The 21,515-nt window shown below is 36.8% G+C and overlaps 1 protein-coding gene across 16 annotated transcripts in view; it reads left to right on the top strand.

Annotated features, from left to right (window-relative positions):
- Nucleotides 1–21,515, top strand: part of CADPS2 (calcium dependent secretion activator 2) — a 576,693-nt gene that overhangs the window by 234,305 nt on the left and 320,873 nt on the right. For all 16 annotated transcript variants that reach the window (XM_025379676.1, XM_025379667.1, XM_025379666.1 and 13 more), the window contains exon 4: nucleotides 19,714–19,794. In XM_025379676.1, the coding sequence (XP_025235461.1) occupies nucleotides 19,714–19,794 (81 nt within the window). The remainder of the gene's footprint in view (nucleotides 1–19,713; nucleotides 19,795–21,515) is intronic.

Below are 21,515 nucleotides of genomic sequence, written 5' to 3'. Positions count from 1 at the left end.
CTTGGGAGGCTGAGGCAATTCGCTGAACCCAGGAGGCAGAGGTTGCAGTGAGCCACAATCACACCACTGCAGCCTGAACTGGACTGCAGTGAGACTGCAGTGGGCTGGACAAAGCGAGACTCTCTCAAAAAAAAAAAGTCATTGAATACCTAAGAAAAATGTCAGTTACTAGGTTAAGCAGTGAAAATACATAAATGACAAAGTTTGATTCCTTCCCTCAAGGCATTTATATGTGGTCAGTAGACAGATGTATAAAATGGTATAGTTGTATAAATGGTATAGATGTATAAATCATATAGATGTATGAAATGTAATGGTATAGTTGATCAGTACATTACTGGGGGTATGTATACTGTACAGCAGGAGCACATGGGTGGCAGTATCTTCATTTTTATTGGATAATTGGCATGGATTTCTTTAGTGCTCTCCAACTTTATATGCACATTAGAACGAACAGAAGAGCTTTAATACTTGGGCCTCACCGCAGACTAAGTGAAATGGTCTGTGGAGGTCAGGCCTAATACCTCTTTTTAATAATTTTCCCATGTAATGCTGATGCACAGTGAGAATTGAGGAGCCCTGGCCTGACATCCCATCTGAGGACTTTGTCCTGTGGTCACATCTAATGTAGGCGAAGCTGGGAACAGTCTAGCTGGGTGCCAGGAAATAGAGTTGGTTTGGGAGTGTGGAAACCCAATTCTTTCTTGGACATTTAATTGAAGTTTAACAAAGGTTTTAAGAAAACAGTAATTCTGAGTTTTGGATGATGAACACAAAATTAACCATCAGGGAGAAAACAGCTTTAACAACGGCATGAGGAGCATGAAAGGGAGGTATGGTGTGTGTTGCTGGAGTACTAGAAGAGGCTAAAGAGTTAAGAAAGGATTTGAATACTTATGACCTTATACACTAGATCAAAGAGCTTGGAATTTACTTTATGGTAGAGAACAGTGTTGGGATATAAGCAAAGGAATGACTGGAACAAATTGAGGGTCTGGAAAGCCACTTCTCTGTGATGTGAAGAATGAATTGCAGGTGGCCTCACCCTACTGTGGGCATGGGCCAGTGTTGTTTAAAATGAACAGGAACTACATATTAATCCTTCAAGTAATCTCTCCAGGCACCACTCATTGTCCTGCTGTAGATCTTTTGCTTGTGGGCCTGGTTTTACCTCTGTGTTGCCTATGAAGTTCTTAGGCTTCTGGACTTCATCTAGGAGACTGTTTTTGCATCCTCTTGGGTTGGCACTCTGTATTGTCCTTAGGAATTCCACTCTGCTCCCACACTTGAGAACTGTAGCCTGGGTCAAAACACTGAACCACCTGCTCTCCTCTAAAGGGACAAGATAAAAGTATAGGAATTTCTGGCAGCATCTAGGGATCGTCAATGTTTACCTAATGGAGCTTTTATATTAAGCATAGTATGATGTGGCTTCTCTGATTAGGGTATTTTTGTTTTAACACAGTGCCCGTTCTAGTCAGGCACTTTTCTAGGCTCTTGGTATACGATAATCCCTCTTCTTGTGAAGTAACATTGTTTTGGTGGGTTGGGGAGAGGGGATCAAGAGTTCTGTTTTGTGTATGCTGAAGTCAAATATTGATTGTCCATGTCGAGACTGCAGGTGATGGCTGGTTATAGAAGTCTGGAATTTTAATATGCTTAAATTTTAATTTTAACAGATTTGGGAATCATTTAGATAACATTGGTATTTTAAACCATGGGACATCTTCAGAACTCTTTGGGAGAGTCTAGAGCTCAAGGAGAAAAGGAGCCCAGGACAGAGTTCTGTGGACACAAGAATTTAGAGGTTGTACAAAAGGGAAAGAAACGGGGGTGAGAAAAGAACTAGAGAGTTGGGCATCAGGGAATCCAAGATAAGCCATTTCAAGGAGGAGAAAGCTAATGTCTGTGCCACCTGCTGCCAAGTCTGGTAAGATGACAAAGTAACCTTTGGATTTGTCAAGTTGGAAAACACTCTTGACTTTGATAAGGGCAGATTCCTTGGACGGTTGAGAGCAAACCTGATTGGAGTGGGTTTAGAGAAGAACCAAGGAGATAAGGAAATAGTTAACAGGAAAAGCTTCAGGAAATCCACCAGTAACAAAGAATATTGTATATCCAGTAAATTCCTTCTATACAGTATATTGAATCATTTATTTTAAAAAAATTTATTTGACACTATATGCCAGGCTCACAGCGTTAGATTTTGTTTTTAATTGTTTATTTGTTCTGATCAGCACAGCTTCTCATTTTTCATATAAAGCTTTTTTTTTTTAAAGCATTTTGAAAAGGCTGTGGCAAAAGTGGTTATGTATACTCACAAAAGAGTATCAGTGATATTTAATGCTTTTTGTCGATTAATATCTTCTTGGTTCAAAATATCTTAAATTATCTTTGCTTTAGACTAGAAAGAAAGTTAAATGCTTCCATTTTCCCTAATCACCTTAGATAGAGCAGGGCCAAGTGATGTTATCTTAGCAGAATATTACTTATGTAATAGATGACAATGATTACTTCTAGCTTTTTGTTACAAACTGGCAGAAAGACTTCTATTATTACTAGTAAATGTCTAAAATGATTTCATTGCCTATGTGCAAAGTATTTTCATGATTCTGATATATAATGAACAAGGCTCAAATATCAGTCTGTGAACCATGGTCAAAAGTTTGTGTACTCTCTGTATACATGGTCAGATACAAAGCAATAGGATTTGAAAAAGATAGATAGGGTCACTACCTTGTAGAGTTTGAGAATTTAGAAGATATTGGGATTTTGCACTTAGTTAGATCCACTGAAAAAACCTACAGTAATAAAGAACAAGTTCACTGTGCTTACTGTGAATATCACTGCTGCTTGCTACTCACACTTTTTTAGGTAGATCAACTCCTTGTTTCACACTGTGTCACTTAAACCCATGGTAAACTGATGGATATGAAACTTCTGAAATTCAGTAGATTTAAATGTCACTTTCTTTTTCATCCAATACCTAGTTCTTCCATTAATGTCATATTCACCCTTCTGACTCATAATCTCAAGCCCTTCCTTTTTTATTGCCTTTCCAACTGAATTACTCCATACTGCTGGTTCTTCTGTAATACTGCATTATCTGCTACTCTTGTCTTATTTCATAGCCATTGCCATAGCTGGAGACTTCATTGTTTCACATATGGAGCATGACAGTAATCTCTTACCTACTTCCTCTTTCCAATCCTACATATTTTTCTTTTTAGATAAACATCATTGAAACACCTTCCTGATCTCATCATGACCGAACTTTGAATATAGGAAAAAAAAAAAATGAAATTCAGACTCCTTTGTTAAGCTTTCAGCAGTTGTGGTGTTCAGTGTGGCCCCATCTGCATTTCAGCTGTTCCTTCCCATGTAACAGTTATGGCCTGTGTTCTAGATAAAGTGAATTACTGCCTGTTCCTAGTTCACACCGTGTATTTTCTTGGATTTTAATTTTACCTCATGTTATTCTCTTCATTTGGAATTCCTACTTCTCCATTCCACGACCCATGAGAAATTCTGCCTCCTTCAGAAAGTCTTCCTGCCCCTGTGTCTGTTCACTTTTATTATACTGGGTGAGAGAAAAAATGCATGAAGAGCTTACAGTTCCCCCATTATAACCCAAAAGGCCGTCGTATTGTACTTTGCATCGTAGATGTTTGCATATACCTCTTTTTCTGCATTTTAACAACTTAAACATCAAATAAATATTAATCCTTGTACTGTTGTAATGTTATTTGTGTTTCCTATTGTTGAACACTTGCATATAGTAAATGAAAGAATGAAAGATGAGGATGAAACATGGCTCTGAGGTTCAAATGAGATAATGTTTACAAAAAATTTAGGACAGTTTCTGGTATGCAAGTGCTGTATAAATTGAACTCTTATTAGTTATGTTGAAACTCGAGTTCAGATCTGCTCTGGGAAAGGTCTAGAAAAGTGAGTGTCTTTGTTACTTTACTTAATGGTAAGCTCCTTTTATCCCAGCATTATTTTACTATTAACGTGAATACAGATTCAACTATTTTATTGAGATAAGTATAGTTAGTAAATAATTATTTTAAAATAATAGCTCATTCCTTTTTTCCAGAAGATGAAATGTTAATACCAAATGAAATACTAAAGATATTTCATGATACGCAAAAATTTGCCACATTATTGCTGTTGTTTTATATACATACATATATGTATATATATGTATCTTCATATATATATAAATATATGGAATTTACCTTGTGGTAGAGTATATGTGTGTGTGTATTATATATACATATATATACACACACTTAGAGAATATATATGCATATTTCCTAGGCTATAGAAGTCCCATGGTTTTTATGTCTGAGGTTAAACTTCTTATGTTCTTGCCTTTGAACATTTTGATCCATTATTTAATATAGTTTAGTTCAGTTCACATACGATAATTTTATATCGAATTAACTCATTCATCTTTTCCCTGTTTTAAGTTTTCAAAGGGAAATGTGGTTTGGGAAATGCATTTTTAAGACTCTTAGAACTGTTCTACAAGAATCCATGGTAAACTGCTATTTCTGAGTCAGATTTTTTAATGCATAATTTAGAAGGTAGCTATAAGAGAGTTCTTTAAAGGCTTTGTATCTAGCAAACAGAATGCCACCTGATTATTTCATACATAACTTCACACAGGGAATGTGTTGCTTTTGAGAGTTTGGGAATGACTTCATTTCCTTATGTTCTTTTTGTTGTATGAAATTACAAAAAGAACATTAGTTACCTTGTAGTCGTTAGCTAATTCTCAATGATTAAGGAAAAAGACTGGTTTTTATTTTTGTTTTTGAGGGGGTTGCTTCTTGGAAAATGGGTCAACACAGAGGGGATATCAGAGTTCAAGAACCTTTCAAATACAGGTGAAATTATTCTGTTTTGGAATAAAATTAAGACAAGTTGTTCACCATTAGAGGTGAATTTGTGTTATTTCTATCATTAGGGTAAGGTGAAATACATAAAGGTCATAAATACCTGAAAAGTTCCACAGTAAGACAACTATGAAGGCTGTGTCATCATCAGCTATTACCTGCTTTGTTGTTAAGTAATTGGTTTATCATCTTCCAAGAAGATTTGGAGATAGACCTGGGCAATGAAGGGAGTGAAAAAAGGGATCCCAGTCAAGAGAAATACATGATTCAGAAAATGTAACATGTTTGGTCAATAATTAATAAATCTGTATGTGTAGATAATGCAATTATACAAGAGGCTAGAAAGTAGATTGTTATAAAATGTGGGAAGTCCCGAATGTTAGGCTAAAGTGTATGGTGGTGTTTGGTCGTCATTCTCTCTTATTCGTAGTCTTATATTTCTTTCTTTGTTTCTTTTTTTTTTTTTTTTTTTTTTTTTTTTTGAGACGGAGTCTACCTCTGTTGCCCAGGCTGGAGTGGTGGCGCCATCTTGGCTCACTGCAACCTCCGCCACATGCCTTAGCCCCTGGAGTAGATGGGATTACAGTCGTGAGCTACCACACCTGGTTAATTTTTCATTTTTAATAGAGAGGGGTTTTGCCATGTTGCCCAAGCTGGTCTCCAACTCCTGTCCTCAAGCGATCTACCCACCTCGGCCTCCTAAAGTGCTGGAATTATAGGCGTAAGCTACCGTACCAAGCCCGTGGTTGTATATTCTTATTCATTTGCTTCCTCCCTCACTGTTTTCATCCTCCCTTTCCCTCCTTCCTCCTCCCTCTCCCTCCTCCTCTCCTTTTTCTCCCTCTCCTTCCTCCCTCTGTTCTCTTCCCTGTACCCCCTTGGAAATTTTCACCTAATCAAGGGTAATGAGAATCATATGCAGAAATAGGGGAACCATATTGAAGAATGGGTGATAAAATCAGTTCAGTTTTAGTTTGAGGTCGTTGTGAGATGCCTGAAAGCAAAGGCCTGACCTTCAGTTGGAAGTGCAAAGCCGGAACTCAAGGAGAGAGGCCCAACTGTGTGCTGACGTATAACATTGCATTGAGAAATTACTGCAGACACTGAGGCCTAGAACAGCTGAGGACAGAGCTCATGTGTTTGTGGGCTGAGAGTGTAGGGAGCCAGCAAGGAAAACAGCAGAAATGATCACAGTCAGTTGCGTAGAGTTATGCTCTATCTTTTTTGTAAATAATTTTTTATTCAAGTGATGGTGGAGGATTGACACTTATTGATAAGGTAAATTAATTTGCTAATACTTAATAAAGCTTTTGACCAGTGTTTTGAGGCCAAGATGCAAAATATATGCATATTTGGCATTTCCAAATGAAATACTGGGCTGCTAGATGTGGTAAGCAAGAAAGTGTTAGGAAGAGTGTTCTTTTGGAATCAGCATTAGATTTGTACTGATTATTTATTGTAATGTATTGTCTGTAAATCACTAGATTTACAGATGATATAAATACAATGGACCAGCTAGGAATTAATCTCAGGGAGGACACCAAATTTACATAACATCATAAACCCTAGTCTACTTATATTTTCACAATAAAGGATAAAGATAAATATTATAAGAAAATAACAATGCAATTCACTCGAAAAGAGTATGACATAATTGGTGTGGGGACTAAGAGAAAAAACTAATTGATTTTTTTTCAGTAGGAGAAGGAAGAATGCAATTAACTAGGATTAACATATACAAAGACATCATTATGGAAAAACACAGTTATTAATCCCCCTTTTCAGTGATTGACAATATTAATATTAGGACATTTATCTTGGTTCTAGAAAACAGATTTATTAGAGAGGGCAATGATGCTAAACAGTGCTGTGAAAAACATTTTTAAAAGATATTTTTTCTTTAAGATATAAGTAAATTTAATGAATTCAAGTTTTTTATGTTCATAGTTTTTAAAGCACTAGAAGAGCAATATAATAAGTTGTAAAACAAAAAAAAAAAGCTGTTGGGTGAAACTTAGTGAAGTTATTTTATGCTATATTTAACATTTTCTTAATTGTAGGATAGTTGGCTTCCAGCACAGGCTTCCGGTTCTCCCTAGGACTTCTGCAAAGGGAGATTTGCTGATCTCGAAGACCTTCCTATTTCCCAGAGCCGCTCCCATGCAACAGGAGAGTAACTGGGCAAGGAGAGCCTAGGGTTTGATATTTGTAAGGCAAGATTAATAGACTATTACAATAGGTCATTAATTTCTTTCTCTCTTTTTTTTTTTTTTTTTTTTTTTTTTGAGGTGGAGTCTCACTGTGCCTCCCAGGCTGGAGTGCAGTAATGCGACGTAGACTCACTGCAACCTCTGCCTCCTGGGTTCAAGCAATTCTCCTGCCTCAGCCTCTGGAGTAGCTGGTTACAGGCACCTTCCACCATGCCTGGCTAGTTTTTGTATTTTTAGTAGAGATGGGGTTTCACCATGTTGGCCAGGCTGGTCTCGAACTCCTGACCTCAAGTGATCCACCTGCCTCAGCTTCCCAAAGTGCTGGGATTACACGTGAGCCACCATGGCTGGCCTCAATTTCTCCATTTTTAATATTTCTATCTTTGCAAATCCATCCTGATGCTGTCAGTCCAGAAAAACATTTTTCTCATGATTGAATACTCATAATGATAATCTGTTTTACTTACTATTTTTACTTTTTTTAATATAAAATATGAACTCCTGGAGAGCCACAACTTTAGTAGTTACTGAAAATCCTGCAACAGGATATGCTGTACTGTTGGCATAGAAAACATGTATGTAGAATTAATAAAATCATGCCATTCAGGTTAACATTATTAAGACCCTATATTTTAGTGTTCCTTTACAAAGAATTCAGAAAATCTGTAAGTGTAAGTCTGAAGATGTGTGGGACTGAGGTGACTGTTTTCCCTGGTTTATGTATCAAAAGTCATATGGCCTCTCCTAGAATGAAATAATAGAGGCTTTCATACAGAAGATTCATGGTTCTTTATCTCTTTTCAATTAATCACCCTTTTGAGAACCTGAAATAAGCTATGAAATTCAAATAATTCCCCAAGGGAAAAAATATGCATCTCTACAAAATTTTGCTCACAATTTCAATAGTTTTACAGAATTCCAAAGGTCCAATTCAAGAATTCCCTAACCTAGAGAATTCTGAATGTGGAAACAGTAATCCCTGTGTAATGAACAGGAGGAAAATAAAAGCATATTTTCTGTACTAAATATTTGTCAAATATTTTGATAATTGAAGTGACAAAATTATCTGTATAATAGAAACTAGAAGCATTGCAGATAATGAAGATACATTAGGGATCTGTTATGATCAAGGATGAATGATCCTTTTAAAAAGACCTGTAAAATATTATCTGCCAGGAAAGGACATCTGTGAGGAAAGTCATCTATTGTTAAATAAAATGTTGAAATCAGAAGTTAAAAGAAAATGACATTGAAAGGTGAAATTGCTGTGGTAGAGTGAAGCCTTACCTCTGACCTCTATTACAAACCCCAGAGTTCACATATTCTTACTTTATTTATCTCACAGCCTAAATCCAGCACTAGGATTTAGTGGGTCAACAATATATTTTTTAATTTTTTAATTTTTTTTTTATTTTTTAGGGAACAGCATGGAAACATTTTAAATTATAGTGCCCTAGATCTAAATTTTGTCCATTCAGGCTTTTATTTAATTTTTCTCCCCTTCCCTTCTCTCTCTCTCTCTCTCTCTCTCTCTCTCCCTGTCTCTCTATGTGTGTGGGTGTGTGTGTGGGTGTGCATGCACAACCACTTATTTAAATTCTACTGATGGTTCAGTAAAGAAAGATAATTATTTTCACTGTGACAGAGTTTGCAGCCATACTGGCAAGTTGAAATAGTGCTTGAAGTGGCTAGAGAAACACTGTAATGTACACGCACACCCAAAGAAAGAGAGGGGGTGCAGAAGAGGGAAAGGGAGAGAAAGACCTGGTCAGGGACTCATAATACCTGAAAATCCCTGCATACTGGTCTGCCTAGGTCTCAACTATGTGGTTGTAGGTTTCGCTCTACATGACTCTAGGTGGATTGGATGTGGACTGTGAGGGAGAGAGATGTCAAAGATGACATGTAGGTTTTGGGCCTGAGCAACTGGTAGAGAGGCATGCCATTTATCACATGGCATTACTCAGGAATGATTGGGGTAGGAAGCTGAAAATCAAGATTCTATTCTGCGCTTGTTAATTTCAGTCTGCCTTGTCTTCACATAAGCTGAAACTCAAGTGGGCAATGGGAAATGTAAGTCTGGAACTCCTGCAAGAGGTTCGTGCTACAGATAAACACTTGGAAGGTCAGAGACTAGATGCTGCTTATGATCATAGGCTTTGAGGAGAGCATCCAGGCAGTGAATATTTAGACTGAGAAAAAGTCAGAGTTCCTAGACCTGAAGTCTCCAATGTTTATGAGTGCTCAAGAGACCACATCTCCAGTTTCCTAATGACAATTAAAAGAAAATCGTATTTGGCTTAGTATAATTTATTTTGAAGTATTTTGTAAAATGGAGTACATCATTATTAAAGCTAACCAACTGGGGACTGACTGGAGGGAGGTAGGTGTGGGTATGAAAGGGCATCATGAGGATTCATTGTGGTGTTAGAACTGTGGAGTGTCTTGATGGTGGTTATTCGTGGACCTATGTAAGTAATAAATTGTGGACAGCTGAATGCACACACAAAGGAGCACAAAACTGAGGAAATGTGAATTAGATGGGTGATTACATCGCCAAAGTTGGGATCCTGGTTATGATAGAATACTGTAGTTTTATAAGGTGCCTTCATTAGGGAAAACTGGGAAAAGCGTATAATGGATATTTTTCTACTTTTTACAATTATATGTAAATCAAAATTGCCTCCATTGAAGAAGTCTGCCTTTAGGAAAATGCTCATAACAATTATATAAAGTTTCAGTTAAATAAATTATGTTGAAAATAAGTTAAAAAAACTCAAAACTCAAAAGAAAACATGCAACATTAAACTAAGATTCTCACATGTAAAAAAGAAAGTTAACCAACTAATTTACCCCCTTCAATTCTAACATTACATAAAATGAGGATAACTGATTAAATTTTTATCCATTGCCTTCATTAGCTTTTTCCTTTTTTGGTAAACATGTTGCTTGGAAGTATGCTTTTCCAATTTCACAAAATGACACCAGCATTCACTGAAGTTAGTACCCTTTGGCCTCTGAAAATTTAGGTTTATGAAGAGAAGGCTACTAAAAGACTAGGACTTAGGGTTCAAAGTGGCAGACTAGAGGATCTAGTGTGCACTGCTCTCATGGAGAGGAAACAGTGATGAGTAAACATGGACTCTCTAAGTGGATCATCTAAGAAACCACGTCAGGATACATCAAGGGAGCAATGGGACATGGAGAACAGAGAAGATCGAAGCTGGGCAGCCACCTGTCTGGGGCCAGCATGGAGCCAGGAGAAGCTCCTCAACACAGGGAAAGAATTAGTGAGTGAGAGTCCTCGGGGGATCCACACTTCCCATAGTGACCTGTGCAATCCTGGGAATGTGAAAACCGCATGATTCCCTTGGGCCTCTAGACTGATACAGAGAGCTACCCAGAGTTTTTGCAGAGGCAACACTCAAGTCCATGGGGACCCCCCACAGGCCTTGGACTCTGGAGCAGCCTGATTGGTACCAGGTGCCATGGCCCTGATGGAGGCTTCAGTCATGGTGCTGGAGATGGTCAGATTGCTCTCCTCCTTCTTGACAGAAAACCTGCTAAACCCCTGTGGTTTAGCAGAGCTTTGTGTTCCCCCAGGGAGCACTTGGATGGTGGATTGGGTGACTCCACTCATCCTGCTCGTAACTGGATAGGATTCAACTTCACCCTGCTCCTAACTTGGGCAGAGCCACAAGCAGGGGGTGGGGAGGACGCCCTCCCTCTCAGGATACTGAAAAGGGTGAGATCCCTGGGCTCTCAGGACGTCGTGGGAGCAGGGCATGCCTCCCTCTGAAGGGCTTTCCGGGAAGGGTATAGCCTGTCTGCCAGCCACAGTCTCTGCCTTAGGGAGCTCTGTAGACCAGAACACCTAAGAAAGAAAATGTGAACGTGGTGCCAGTGATCAAAAGGGGCTCCTCCAAGGCCTACAAGCAGACCTGGTGAGGTTGTCAGCTCTCTCTCCCCTGACCACAGAGTACTACTGTGTGTATGCCAAAATACAAAAGAGCTACATGGCTGAGTAAGAGGCTATCTGCTGGCCACCACTCTTAAGGAGCACCTACTGGATTACGGCCCAAATGAAACACCAAAAATATTATGCCAGCATACAGCACCTGTGAAACCTAAGGCAAAAATCTAGACATAAATAAAGATTATGTACAGAGCCTTGGCTCTCTGCATGCACCCAGAAATGGAGCCAACTGACTATACTCAACTTATGTCACAGTTAAAGTAACATCAGCCCTCACACATGAAAAAGAATCAGTGCAAGAAACGCTGGCAATTCAAAAAGGCAGAGTGTCTCTTTATGCTGAAACAAACACATTAACCCATCAGCAATAGTTCTTAACCAGATTGTAATGACTCTAGTGGACAGACAGAAAATTCAGAATCTGGGTGGCAGCAAAGCTTACCAAGATCCAGGAAAAAGTTGAAACCCAATTTCGTAAAACAGCCCAAGAACTAAAAGACAAAATAGCCGTTTTAAAGAAGGAATCAACTGAACTTTTTCAATTGAAGGATTTGCTTCCAGAATTTCATAATAGGCCAGGCACAGTGGCTCATGCTTGTAATCCCAGCACTTAGGGAGACCAAGGCAAGAGTTCGAGGTCCATGAGTTTGACATCAAGGACCTCAAGGCCCATGAGTTTGAGGTCAGCCTCCCATTCTCTACAAATATTGTTTACGTGTGGTGGTGCGCAGTTATAGTCCCAACTACTTGGGAGGCTGAGGTAAGAGGATCACTTGAATCAGGGAGGTGTAGGCTGCAGTGAGCTGTGATCATGCCACCGCTCTCTAACCTTGGCCACAGAGTGAGATCCTGTCTCAGGAAAAAAAAAAAAAAAAAACAAACAAAATTTTGTAATGCAGTCAGAAGCGTTACAACAGAATAGTGCAAACTGAGGAAGGAATCTTAGAGCTTAACGACCAGTTCTTCAAGTCAACTTTGTCAGACAAAAAAAAAAAAATAAACAATTAAAAAAAAAAAAACCGTTGAGAAACATGAGTTTATATGAAGACACCAAATCTACAATTCATTGGCATTCCTGACAGAGGAAAGAGAGTAAGCAACTTGGAAAACATTTGAGGATATAGTCCATGGAAAATTCCCCCATCTCACTAGAGAGTTGGACATACTAATTTAAGAAATACAGAAAATTCTGACAAGATAGTATACAAGATGACCAACCCCAAGGCACATAGCCGTCAGATTCACCAAGTTCAACAACAAAAACAAATCTTAAAGACAGGCCAAGTGTGGTGTCTTACACCTGTAATCCCAGCACTTTGGGATGCCCAGGAAGGCAGATCACATCAGGTCAGGAGTTCAAGACCAGCCTGGTCAACATGGTGAAACCTTGTCTTTACTAAAAATACAAAAATTAGCTTGGCATGGTGATGTGTACCTGTAATCCCAGCTACTTAGGAAGCTGAGGCAGGAGAATTGCTTGAACCTGGGAGGTGGAGGTTGCAGTGAGCTGACATTGCACCACTGCACTCCAGCCTGGGCAACAGAGTGAGACTCCATCTCAGAAAAAAAAAGACACCTCTGGTGGAAACCTTACGAGCCAGAAGAGGATAGGGGCCTGTTTTCAGCTTTCTTAAAGAAAAGAAATTCAAACCAATAAATTCATATCCTGCCAAACTAAGCTTCCTAAGTGAAGGAGAAATAAAATACTTCTCAGATAAGCAAGGACTAAAGGAATTCGTTAACACTAGACTACCCTCACAAGAGGTCCTTAAGGGAGTGCTAAACATGGAAATGAAACACCAAAACCTGCTACCACAAAAACATACTTAAGCACACAGCCCACAGACAACATAAGGCATTTACACAGTAAAGTCTACAAAACAACCAGCTAACAAAATAACAGGATCAAAATCTCACATATCAATACTATCCCTGAATGTAAATGGTCTCAAAACCCCAGATAAATGGCATAGAGCAGCAAGCTAGATAAAAAAGACAAGAACCAACTGTCTGTTGTCTTCAAGAGAGTCACCTCATGTGTAATAATACCACAGGCTCAAAGTAAAGAGGCAGAGAAAGATCTATCATGCAAATGGAAAACAAACAAAAAAAAATGTAAAAGCTGCTATTCTCATATCAGATAGAATAGATTTTAAACCAATAACAATCAGGAAGGACAAAGAAGGGCGTTACAAAATGAAAAAGGGTTCAATTCAACAGGAAGACTTAACTATCCTAAATATATACACACCCAACACTGGAGCACAAAGACTCATAAAACAGGTTCTTTTTGACCTGTGAAAAAATTTGGTTACATATTAATAGTCAGAGACTTCAACACCCCACTGACAGCATTAGATCATTCAGGCAGAAAACTATCAAATTCCAGAATTAAACTCAACACTTGACCAATTGGACCTAATAGACATCTACAGAATACTCTACCTAACAATCACAGAATATACATTCTTCTCGTCTGCACACAGAACATATTCTAAGATTGACACATGCTTGGTGATAACACAAGTCTCAATTCAAAAAATTGAAATACTACCAAGTACTCTTTTGGACCACAAGGCAATAAAAGTGGAAATCAATACCAAGAAGATCTCTCAGACCTACATAAAACATGGAAATTAAACAACTTTCTCCTCAATAAATCCTGGGTGAACAATGAAATTAAGACAGAAATCAAAAACTTGCTTAAAAGTAAGGAAAGTAGAGACAGAACTAACGAAAATGTTTGGGATGCAGCTAAAGCAGTGTTAAAAGGAAAGTTTACAGTGCTAAGCACCTTCATCAAGGAGTTAGAAATATTTCAAATTAACGACCTAACATTACACATGGAGGAACTACGAAAACATCCAACCCCAAAGCTAGCAGAAGAAATAACTAAAATCAGCAAAGAACTGAATGAAATTGAGATGCAAAAGTTCATGCAAAAAATTAATGAAACTAAGAGTTGGTTTTTTGAAATCATAAACAGGATTGATAGACTGCTAGCTAGATTAACAAAAGAAAAAGGATCCAAACAAGTGTAACCGGAAATGACAAAGATGGCATTACAGAAGATCTCAAAGAAATATTTAAAAAAAAGATCCTCAGAGACAATTTTGAAAACCTTTGTATATGCAGAATAGAAAATCTGGAGGAAATGCATAAATTACTGGAAACACACAACCTCCCGAGATTGAACCAGGCAGGAAGTGAAAACCTGAACAGACCAATAACAAATGCTGAAATTGAATCAGTAATTTAAAAATTGCAAACCAAAAAGAGCCCTGGAACGGTAGCTTCGTAGCTCAGCATTCATAGCTGAATTCTACCAGATGTACAAAGAAGAACTGATACCAATCCTCCTGAAGCTGTTTTTTAAAAATCTTCCTTAACTTATTCTACAAAGCCAGCATCATCCTGATACTAAAATCTGGAAGAGACACAATGAAATAAGAAATCTGTAGACCAATGTCCCTAATGAATACAGTCACAAAACTCCTCAGTACAATACTAGCAAACAGAACCCAGCTGCATAGCAAAAAGTTAATTCACCACAATCAAGCAGTATTCCTGGGATGCAAGGTTGGCTCAACATAAGCAAATCAATAAATATGATTCACCTCATAAACAGAACCAAAATTAAAAACCACATAATGTCAATAGATGCAGAAAAAGCCTTCAATGAAGTCCAATTTTCCTTTATGATAAAAACCCTTAACAGGCTAGGCATTGAAGAAACGTATCATAAAAATAAGAGCCATCTATGGCAAACACACAGCCAGTATCATACTGGATGCAGAAAAGCTGGAATTATTCCCCTTGAGAACTGGAACATGACAAGAATGCCCACTCACATCACTCCTGTTCAACATAGTACTAGAAGCCTAGCCAGAGAAATCAGGCAATAGAAAGAAATAAAAGGCGTCCATATAGGAAAAGAGGATGTAAAATTATCTTTCTTTTTAAATGATATTCTATATATAGAAAACCCTAAAGACTGCCAAAAGGCTTCTTGAACTGATAAATGACCTCAGTAAAGTTTCAAAGTACAAAATCAACATGCAAAAATCAATGGCATTTCTATACACCAGTAAAATTCTAGCTGAGAGCCAAATCAAGAACACAATCCCATTTACAATAGACAAACACACCAAACAAAAAACCCTAGGAATACACCTAACCAAGGAGGTGAAAGATCTCTATAGGCAGAGCTACACAATACTGCTTAGAAAATGACAAATACAACAAATAAGTGGGAAAATATTCCATATTCATGGAATGGAAAAATCAGTATCATTAAAATGATCATACTGCCCAAAGCAATTTATAGAATCAGTGCTCTCCCTATCAAAATAGCAACACGATTTTTCACAGAGTTAGAAAAATCTATTCTAAAATTCACATGGAACCTAAAAGCCCAAATAGGCAAAACAATCCTAAGCAAAAAGAGAAAAGCCAGAGACATCACACTACCGAACTTCAAAGTATACTATAAAGCTAAAGTAACCAAAACAGCATCATACTAGTACAAACACAGACACATAGACAAATGGAACAGCATAGAGAACTCAGAAATGCACACCTACAACTATCTGATCTTTGATAAAATCAACAAAAATAAGCAATGGGGAAAGGACTCCCTCTTCAATAAATGGTGCTGGAATAACTGGCTAGCCATATGTAGAAGACTGAAATTAGACCCCTACCTTTCATCATATACAAAAATTAACTCAGGGTGGATTAAAGACTTAAATGTAAGACTTCAACGTATAAAAATTCTAAAAGAAATACTACAAAATACCCTTCTTGACATCAGCTTTGGCAAATAACTTATGGCTAAGTCGACAAAAGCAATTGCAATGAAAACAAAAATTGACAAGTGGGACCTAATTAATCTAAAGAGATTGTGCACAGCAAAAGAAATAACCAACAGTCAACCCACAGCCTACAGAATGGGAGAGAATATTTGCAAACTATGCATCTGACAAAGATCTAATATACAGATATTTACAAGGAACTTAAGCAAAATCAATCCAATTAAAAAATGGGCAAAGGACATGATCAGACACTTCTCAAAAGATGTACAATGGCCAAAAAACATGAGCAAATGCTCAACATCACTAATCATCAGAGAAATGCAAATGAAAGCCACAATGAGATAGATACCATCTCACAGCAATCAGAATGGCTATTATCAAAAAATCAAAAAAAAAAAAAAAAAAAAACCAACAGATGCTGGTGAGGCTGCAGAGAAAAGCAATGTTTATATTCTGTGGGTGGTAATCCAAATTACTTTAGCCACTGTGGAAAGTAGTTTAAAGATTTCTCAAAGAAGTTAAAACACAACTACTGTTACACCTAGAAATCCTACTACTGGGTATGTACCCAAAGAAAAATAACTCGTTCTATCAAAAGGACACTTGCACCCATATGGTCATTGACACACTAATGACAATAGCAAAGACCTGGTATTAATATAGGTGTCCATTAATAGTGGGTTGGATAAAGAAAATATTATATAGATACATAAAATATTTTATAATATAAATATCTATATATACACATACACATATATACCATGGATTATTATACAACCCTAAAAAGAATGAAATAATATTCTTTGTAGCAATGTGGATGCAGCTGGAAGCCATTATCCTAAGCAAATTAACACCTGAACATAAAACCAAACACCACACATTCTCACATGTAAATAAAAGCTAAACATTGAATGCACGTAGATACAAAGATGAGATTAGTACACTGGGGAATGATTGACCAAGGGAAATGTGAGCTGAAAAACTACCTATGGGATACTATGCTCACCACCTGGGTAATGGGACCATCTGTATCACCAACCTCAACAACAACATGTAGTATACCCATGCAACAACCCTGCATGTGTACCCCCTTGAATCTGAAATTAAAAAAAAAAAAAAGACAATGTAGTGCCCCAATGCTCTACATTGTGTTTTGTTTGTTTGTTTGTTTTTTGCTTCCTTTTTTTTCAGACAAATGTGATCAAGCCACTAATATTTTTTTAAAGACAGACCAGGTGCGGTGGCCCATGCCTGTAATTCCAGCACTTAGGAAGGCAGAGGCAGGAGGGTCACTTGAGCCCAGGAGTTCAAGACAAGCCTGGGCAACATAGCGAGAACTCCATCTCCACAAAAAGAAAAAAAAATATGTAGTTGTAAATTGTCTTTTATAAACAAAACTACCAAAATTTAGAAATAACTCAAACAATTTCACTTACAATTAAGTAAGTGCTGTTAATCTATAGATATAAATACAAAAAGGGATGATAGCGTTTCTAGTGAAGTTTGAAAAACTATGGCCTTTTGATTTAAGATATTAAATGCTATTTTTGTTGGAGCTGTGAGAAAAAATATAATTCCTTTATATGCAAGTAACTTTTTTATTTCTTTTGAAGAAATATGTATCAGCATTTAAGTAAAGACTATAATATATTTCATATTACATTTAGTGCATTTGAGGTATTGTTATAGTTCCAGTGTTCTTATGGTTTAATTTTTAGGAGCTTGGAATGAGAGATTTCAGTTAACCTGGAACATGTACTTATTACATATTACTTTTCTTCATAATTACATTAGTTTTTTTTTTTTTTTTTTTTTGAGACGGAGTTTGGTTCTTGTTGCCCAGGCTGGAGTACAATGGTGTGGTCTCCGCTCACTGCAACCTGAATGTCCAGGGTTCAAGTGATTCTCCTGCCTCAGCCTCCCAAGTAGCTAGGATTACAGATGTGTGCCACCACACCAGGCTAATTTTTTAATATTTTTATTAGAGACAGGGTTTCACCGTGTTGGCCAGGCTGGTCTTGAACTCCTGACTTCAAGTAATCCACCCGCCTTGGCCTCCCAAAGTGCTGGGATTACAGGCATGAGCTACCGTACCTGGCCAATTACATTAGTTTTTAATTTGAATCATTTTGGTTTTAGACACAGTGAAGAGAAACTTGTTTCTGTTCGATTTTGAATCATATTCATCAACTAAAATTAAGTTTATTAGTTCTATGAGATGACATAGAAAGAAACTCCTTTATAACAACGACTTATTTTAAGAAAATCTTGCCTGTTTTTTTAACTTATTTTAAAATGAAATTGGTTTTTTAAAAATCAACTTGGAAACATATTTTAGACAGATAATCTCAGGCCTTTTGTGTATTTTTTCCCAAGAGAAAATTAACATGCATATCCTCAATTTAACATTTTGTGTATATCTATAAAGAAAGTAAGACTTCCTTCTGTCTCTCTGACCTATTGTTTGTGCTGGAGACAGAGTGATCTTTCCTTTCCAAAGCTTATGTCTGATCATATCACTCCTCCACTTTAAACCTCTCAAGGAAGTCTCCTTGTTGTAGGAACTAACTCCAGATTCCCTAATGTGGCTTGTGAAGAGTAACTTATGAAGTTACCCTGCTTCTCTCTTCAGTCCTGTCCCTCACCCTTCCTCTTCTGGTATCTCATTCCAAAAGAACCACTGTGTATGTCCAGTTTTACCTCCTCACCTCCAGACTTTTGGTTTTCTCTTGTAGAAACATCTTCCTCTTTTTTTTTTTTTTTTTTTTTTGACTCTTCATATAAATTGCCTTATCACCATTGTGTTAATCTGGTTTGTTTCTACTCATGTTTTTGAGGACTTTCTTATTTGAGGATGTTTTTAAAAATGTAACCTGGTCAATTTGTTGTTCTTCAGGAAAGGGACAAGTAAACCGTATTCTCCTTGGTGTTTAATGTTATTCTCAATCTTAATCGAATCTTTAGATGGTCCTTTACTAAAGTGTATTGTGCGGTTCAGGCTTCTTCGTGATGAGAGTGCAAAAGGAGAAAAAACTAAAGTCAAGAGAAAATTAACACTTAACCTCCTCACTTTAACATTTTTATAAAGGAACTAATAAATATTGAGTGAATGGGTGAAAAGGTATGAGCAACGTTAAAATAAGTTATAGAAAAAGTTAAGGATTAGTTCATAAAGTGAAAATAATTTTCCATGTAAATGGGAGATTTCTTAAAAAAAAAAAAAAAGATGAGAGCACACTTTTCTTGTTTTCAGTCAAATTTAGAACAGGAGAATGGATTTCTAATATGGTGCCAATCCTTAAAAGAATGGAAGGGTTTCTTGGCAGTATTAGTCTATTGGTATTAGAATGAGGAGTATATGAAGACTTAAGTGGTAGAAAGTTAGTCAATCAAAGAGTACTTTTATAGTTTAGTACTAATACAAACGTATTATTAAAACAAAGGGAATGTTTTAAAGTACAAAGAAAGAAGTGAAACATTACTCAGCATCTCGTCCTCCAGAAATACATGGTGAGAACTTGAAAGAACAAAACAAGAGGTTCATATATCTGGAACTATTTAGGACTGACCTAATGATCAAGAAATCCAATTTCCTGATTTTGTGGTTTTGTGAATAAAACCACAATGAGAAACTACCCAATAAATTTATCTAGTCTGCCAATCTAATTAAACAGCCTCCTGTATTCTCTTTGTAATAGACATCTGATACAGTCTATTAAACATTTTTGAGTCATTTAATCTTTGCCTTGGTCTGTGGGTCACTGCTATTAAGTAATCACAATATGTGTAACTTCTGTTTTGTTTTTAAGCTGGATAATGCAGACGAACAAGCGGCCCAGATCAGAAGGGAACTTGATGGCCGGCTGCAATTGGCAGATAAAATGGCAAAGGTAAATTATTAACTTGGACATACTGTACCCCGTTCCTTTCTTTACGTAGATTTCTGTGAGCTGAAAAAGTGTTTTGTATAGGTTAAAAAAAGCCAGCATAATTTTAACATTTTCTTCTCTACACATAGACCTCTTAATCCCAAATATCTGAATGCATGTTATCTAGATGGAACATATTATTCACTTTACATATTCATCCTTAATATGTGAACTGTTTAATTTTAATGATAACTTTTATAGACTTTTCTTGAAGCAATGCATGAGTTTCTCAAACTGCCAGATCTAGAAGAGTTTTAATGTTGTACTAAGCAAAATATATCCAGGGAGAAAAAACTCCTCCCCACAAAATCATATAATACATTCCTAAGTATACAGCAGAGTTATTGGCACATAGTGGTTCCAACTGATATTTAATTGAATGACTAAATGCATGAAAAAATATAATTTTAAGTATCTAGTATACAATCTGGCAGATAAAGTGTATTTGATACAAGAAATTCATCATCTTGTACTTATTTGTATGATCACTGTGTATCATGAATAGAAATAGATTTCAGACAAAAGCCACGAGTTTTTTCTGGTACTTAAGGTTTTTAGAGAGACTGGAACTTAATTGTCTAAATCATTCTTTAGTGAATTTATTGATTAACTTACTTCAGTAGTATGAAAATTTTAGTTCTTTTCAATGGACTTGCAGTTATAGTGCTGTTGACTGCTTTGAGCATAAGATTCTTTCCCTTTCCTTTCTGTTTAGCAAAAACTTCCAATATTTGATGGATAGTCTCTCTAAATCTCTCTCATAACATGTATACAATAAACTGCACACATCTTCATTTTACAGTTTAATGAATGTTTATGCATACACCTTGTGTAGTCACCTCCCAAATCAAGATAGTAAACTCTTCCAGCATTCAAGAAGTTATATCCCATACTAATTTTAACAATTATTTTTGTAATTCTGCAAAGAAAATTTGTATATGTAAATATTAATATATATGTTTTTAAAATGCTAGTACTGTTTAAACGTATATTAAAAAGTAAAGGAAAGGTTGAGAAATTAGAGAGAAACAATAAAATGAGAAAAATTGAGAGAAATTGTGTAACAAGAATGACAGTAAGTTGTAAGAACCAAGGTGGAATTAGATCATGAGGAACAATCTCTAAATGAATGAAGATACAGTGTGCTATAAATTAGGGGCCAAAGAGTTACATTTGCACAGAGGGCAATGGTTGAAAGAATAACATGCCTTATTTTTGTCCTCTGGGTTTCTAGGAAGGTTGTATACTTGTATATAGATTTTACCTGAGACTGGACACATTGTCATATGCAATGCTTTAGAATAAAGTTTAAGTGATTTTCTGGAGAGTTATGGGACTGGAAGAAAAGCCTCAGACATATTCTCAAGTTCATACTGAGAAGAAGGCACGTTCATAAACGCCTGGGCTGAGTCAGAAGAAAGGGTTAGTGATGAACACACAAAGGCTTCTTCTTGAGAAAACCCTGATGGTTTCATCAGAGATGTTGATAGAGTGGAAAAAGCATGGAGAAAGAAGTAAAGCCGATGGGTTTGGAAGGCAAAATATACCTCTAAAAATAGGATACCTTTTGATGAAAATATTGACATAGCAGATTGAGTGGGTTTAATTGCTTTCCACTTCAAGTTCACCAAAGTGAAGCTATCTTATGAAATATTTTTAAGGCTAATAACAATTGGCTGACC

Source organism: Theropithecus gelada, chromosome 3 (assembly GCF_003255815.1).
Source record: "Theropithecus gelada isolate Dixy chromosome 3, Tgel_1.0, whole genome shotgun sequence".
Taxonomy (NCBI): Eukaryota; Metazoa; Chordata; class Mammalia; order Primates; family Cercopithecidae; genus Theropithecus; species Theropithecus gelada.
The sequence above is the reverse complement of the archived record's forward strand: the minus strand, read 5'-3'. Positions and strand labels throughout refer to the sequence as shown.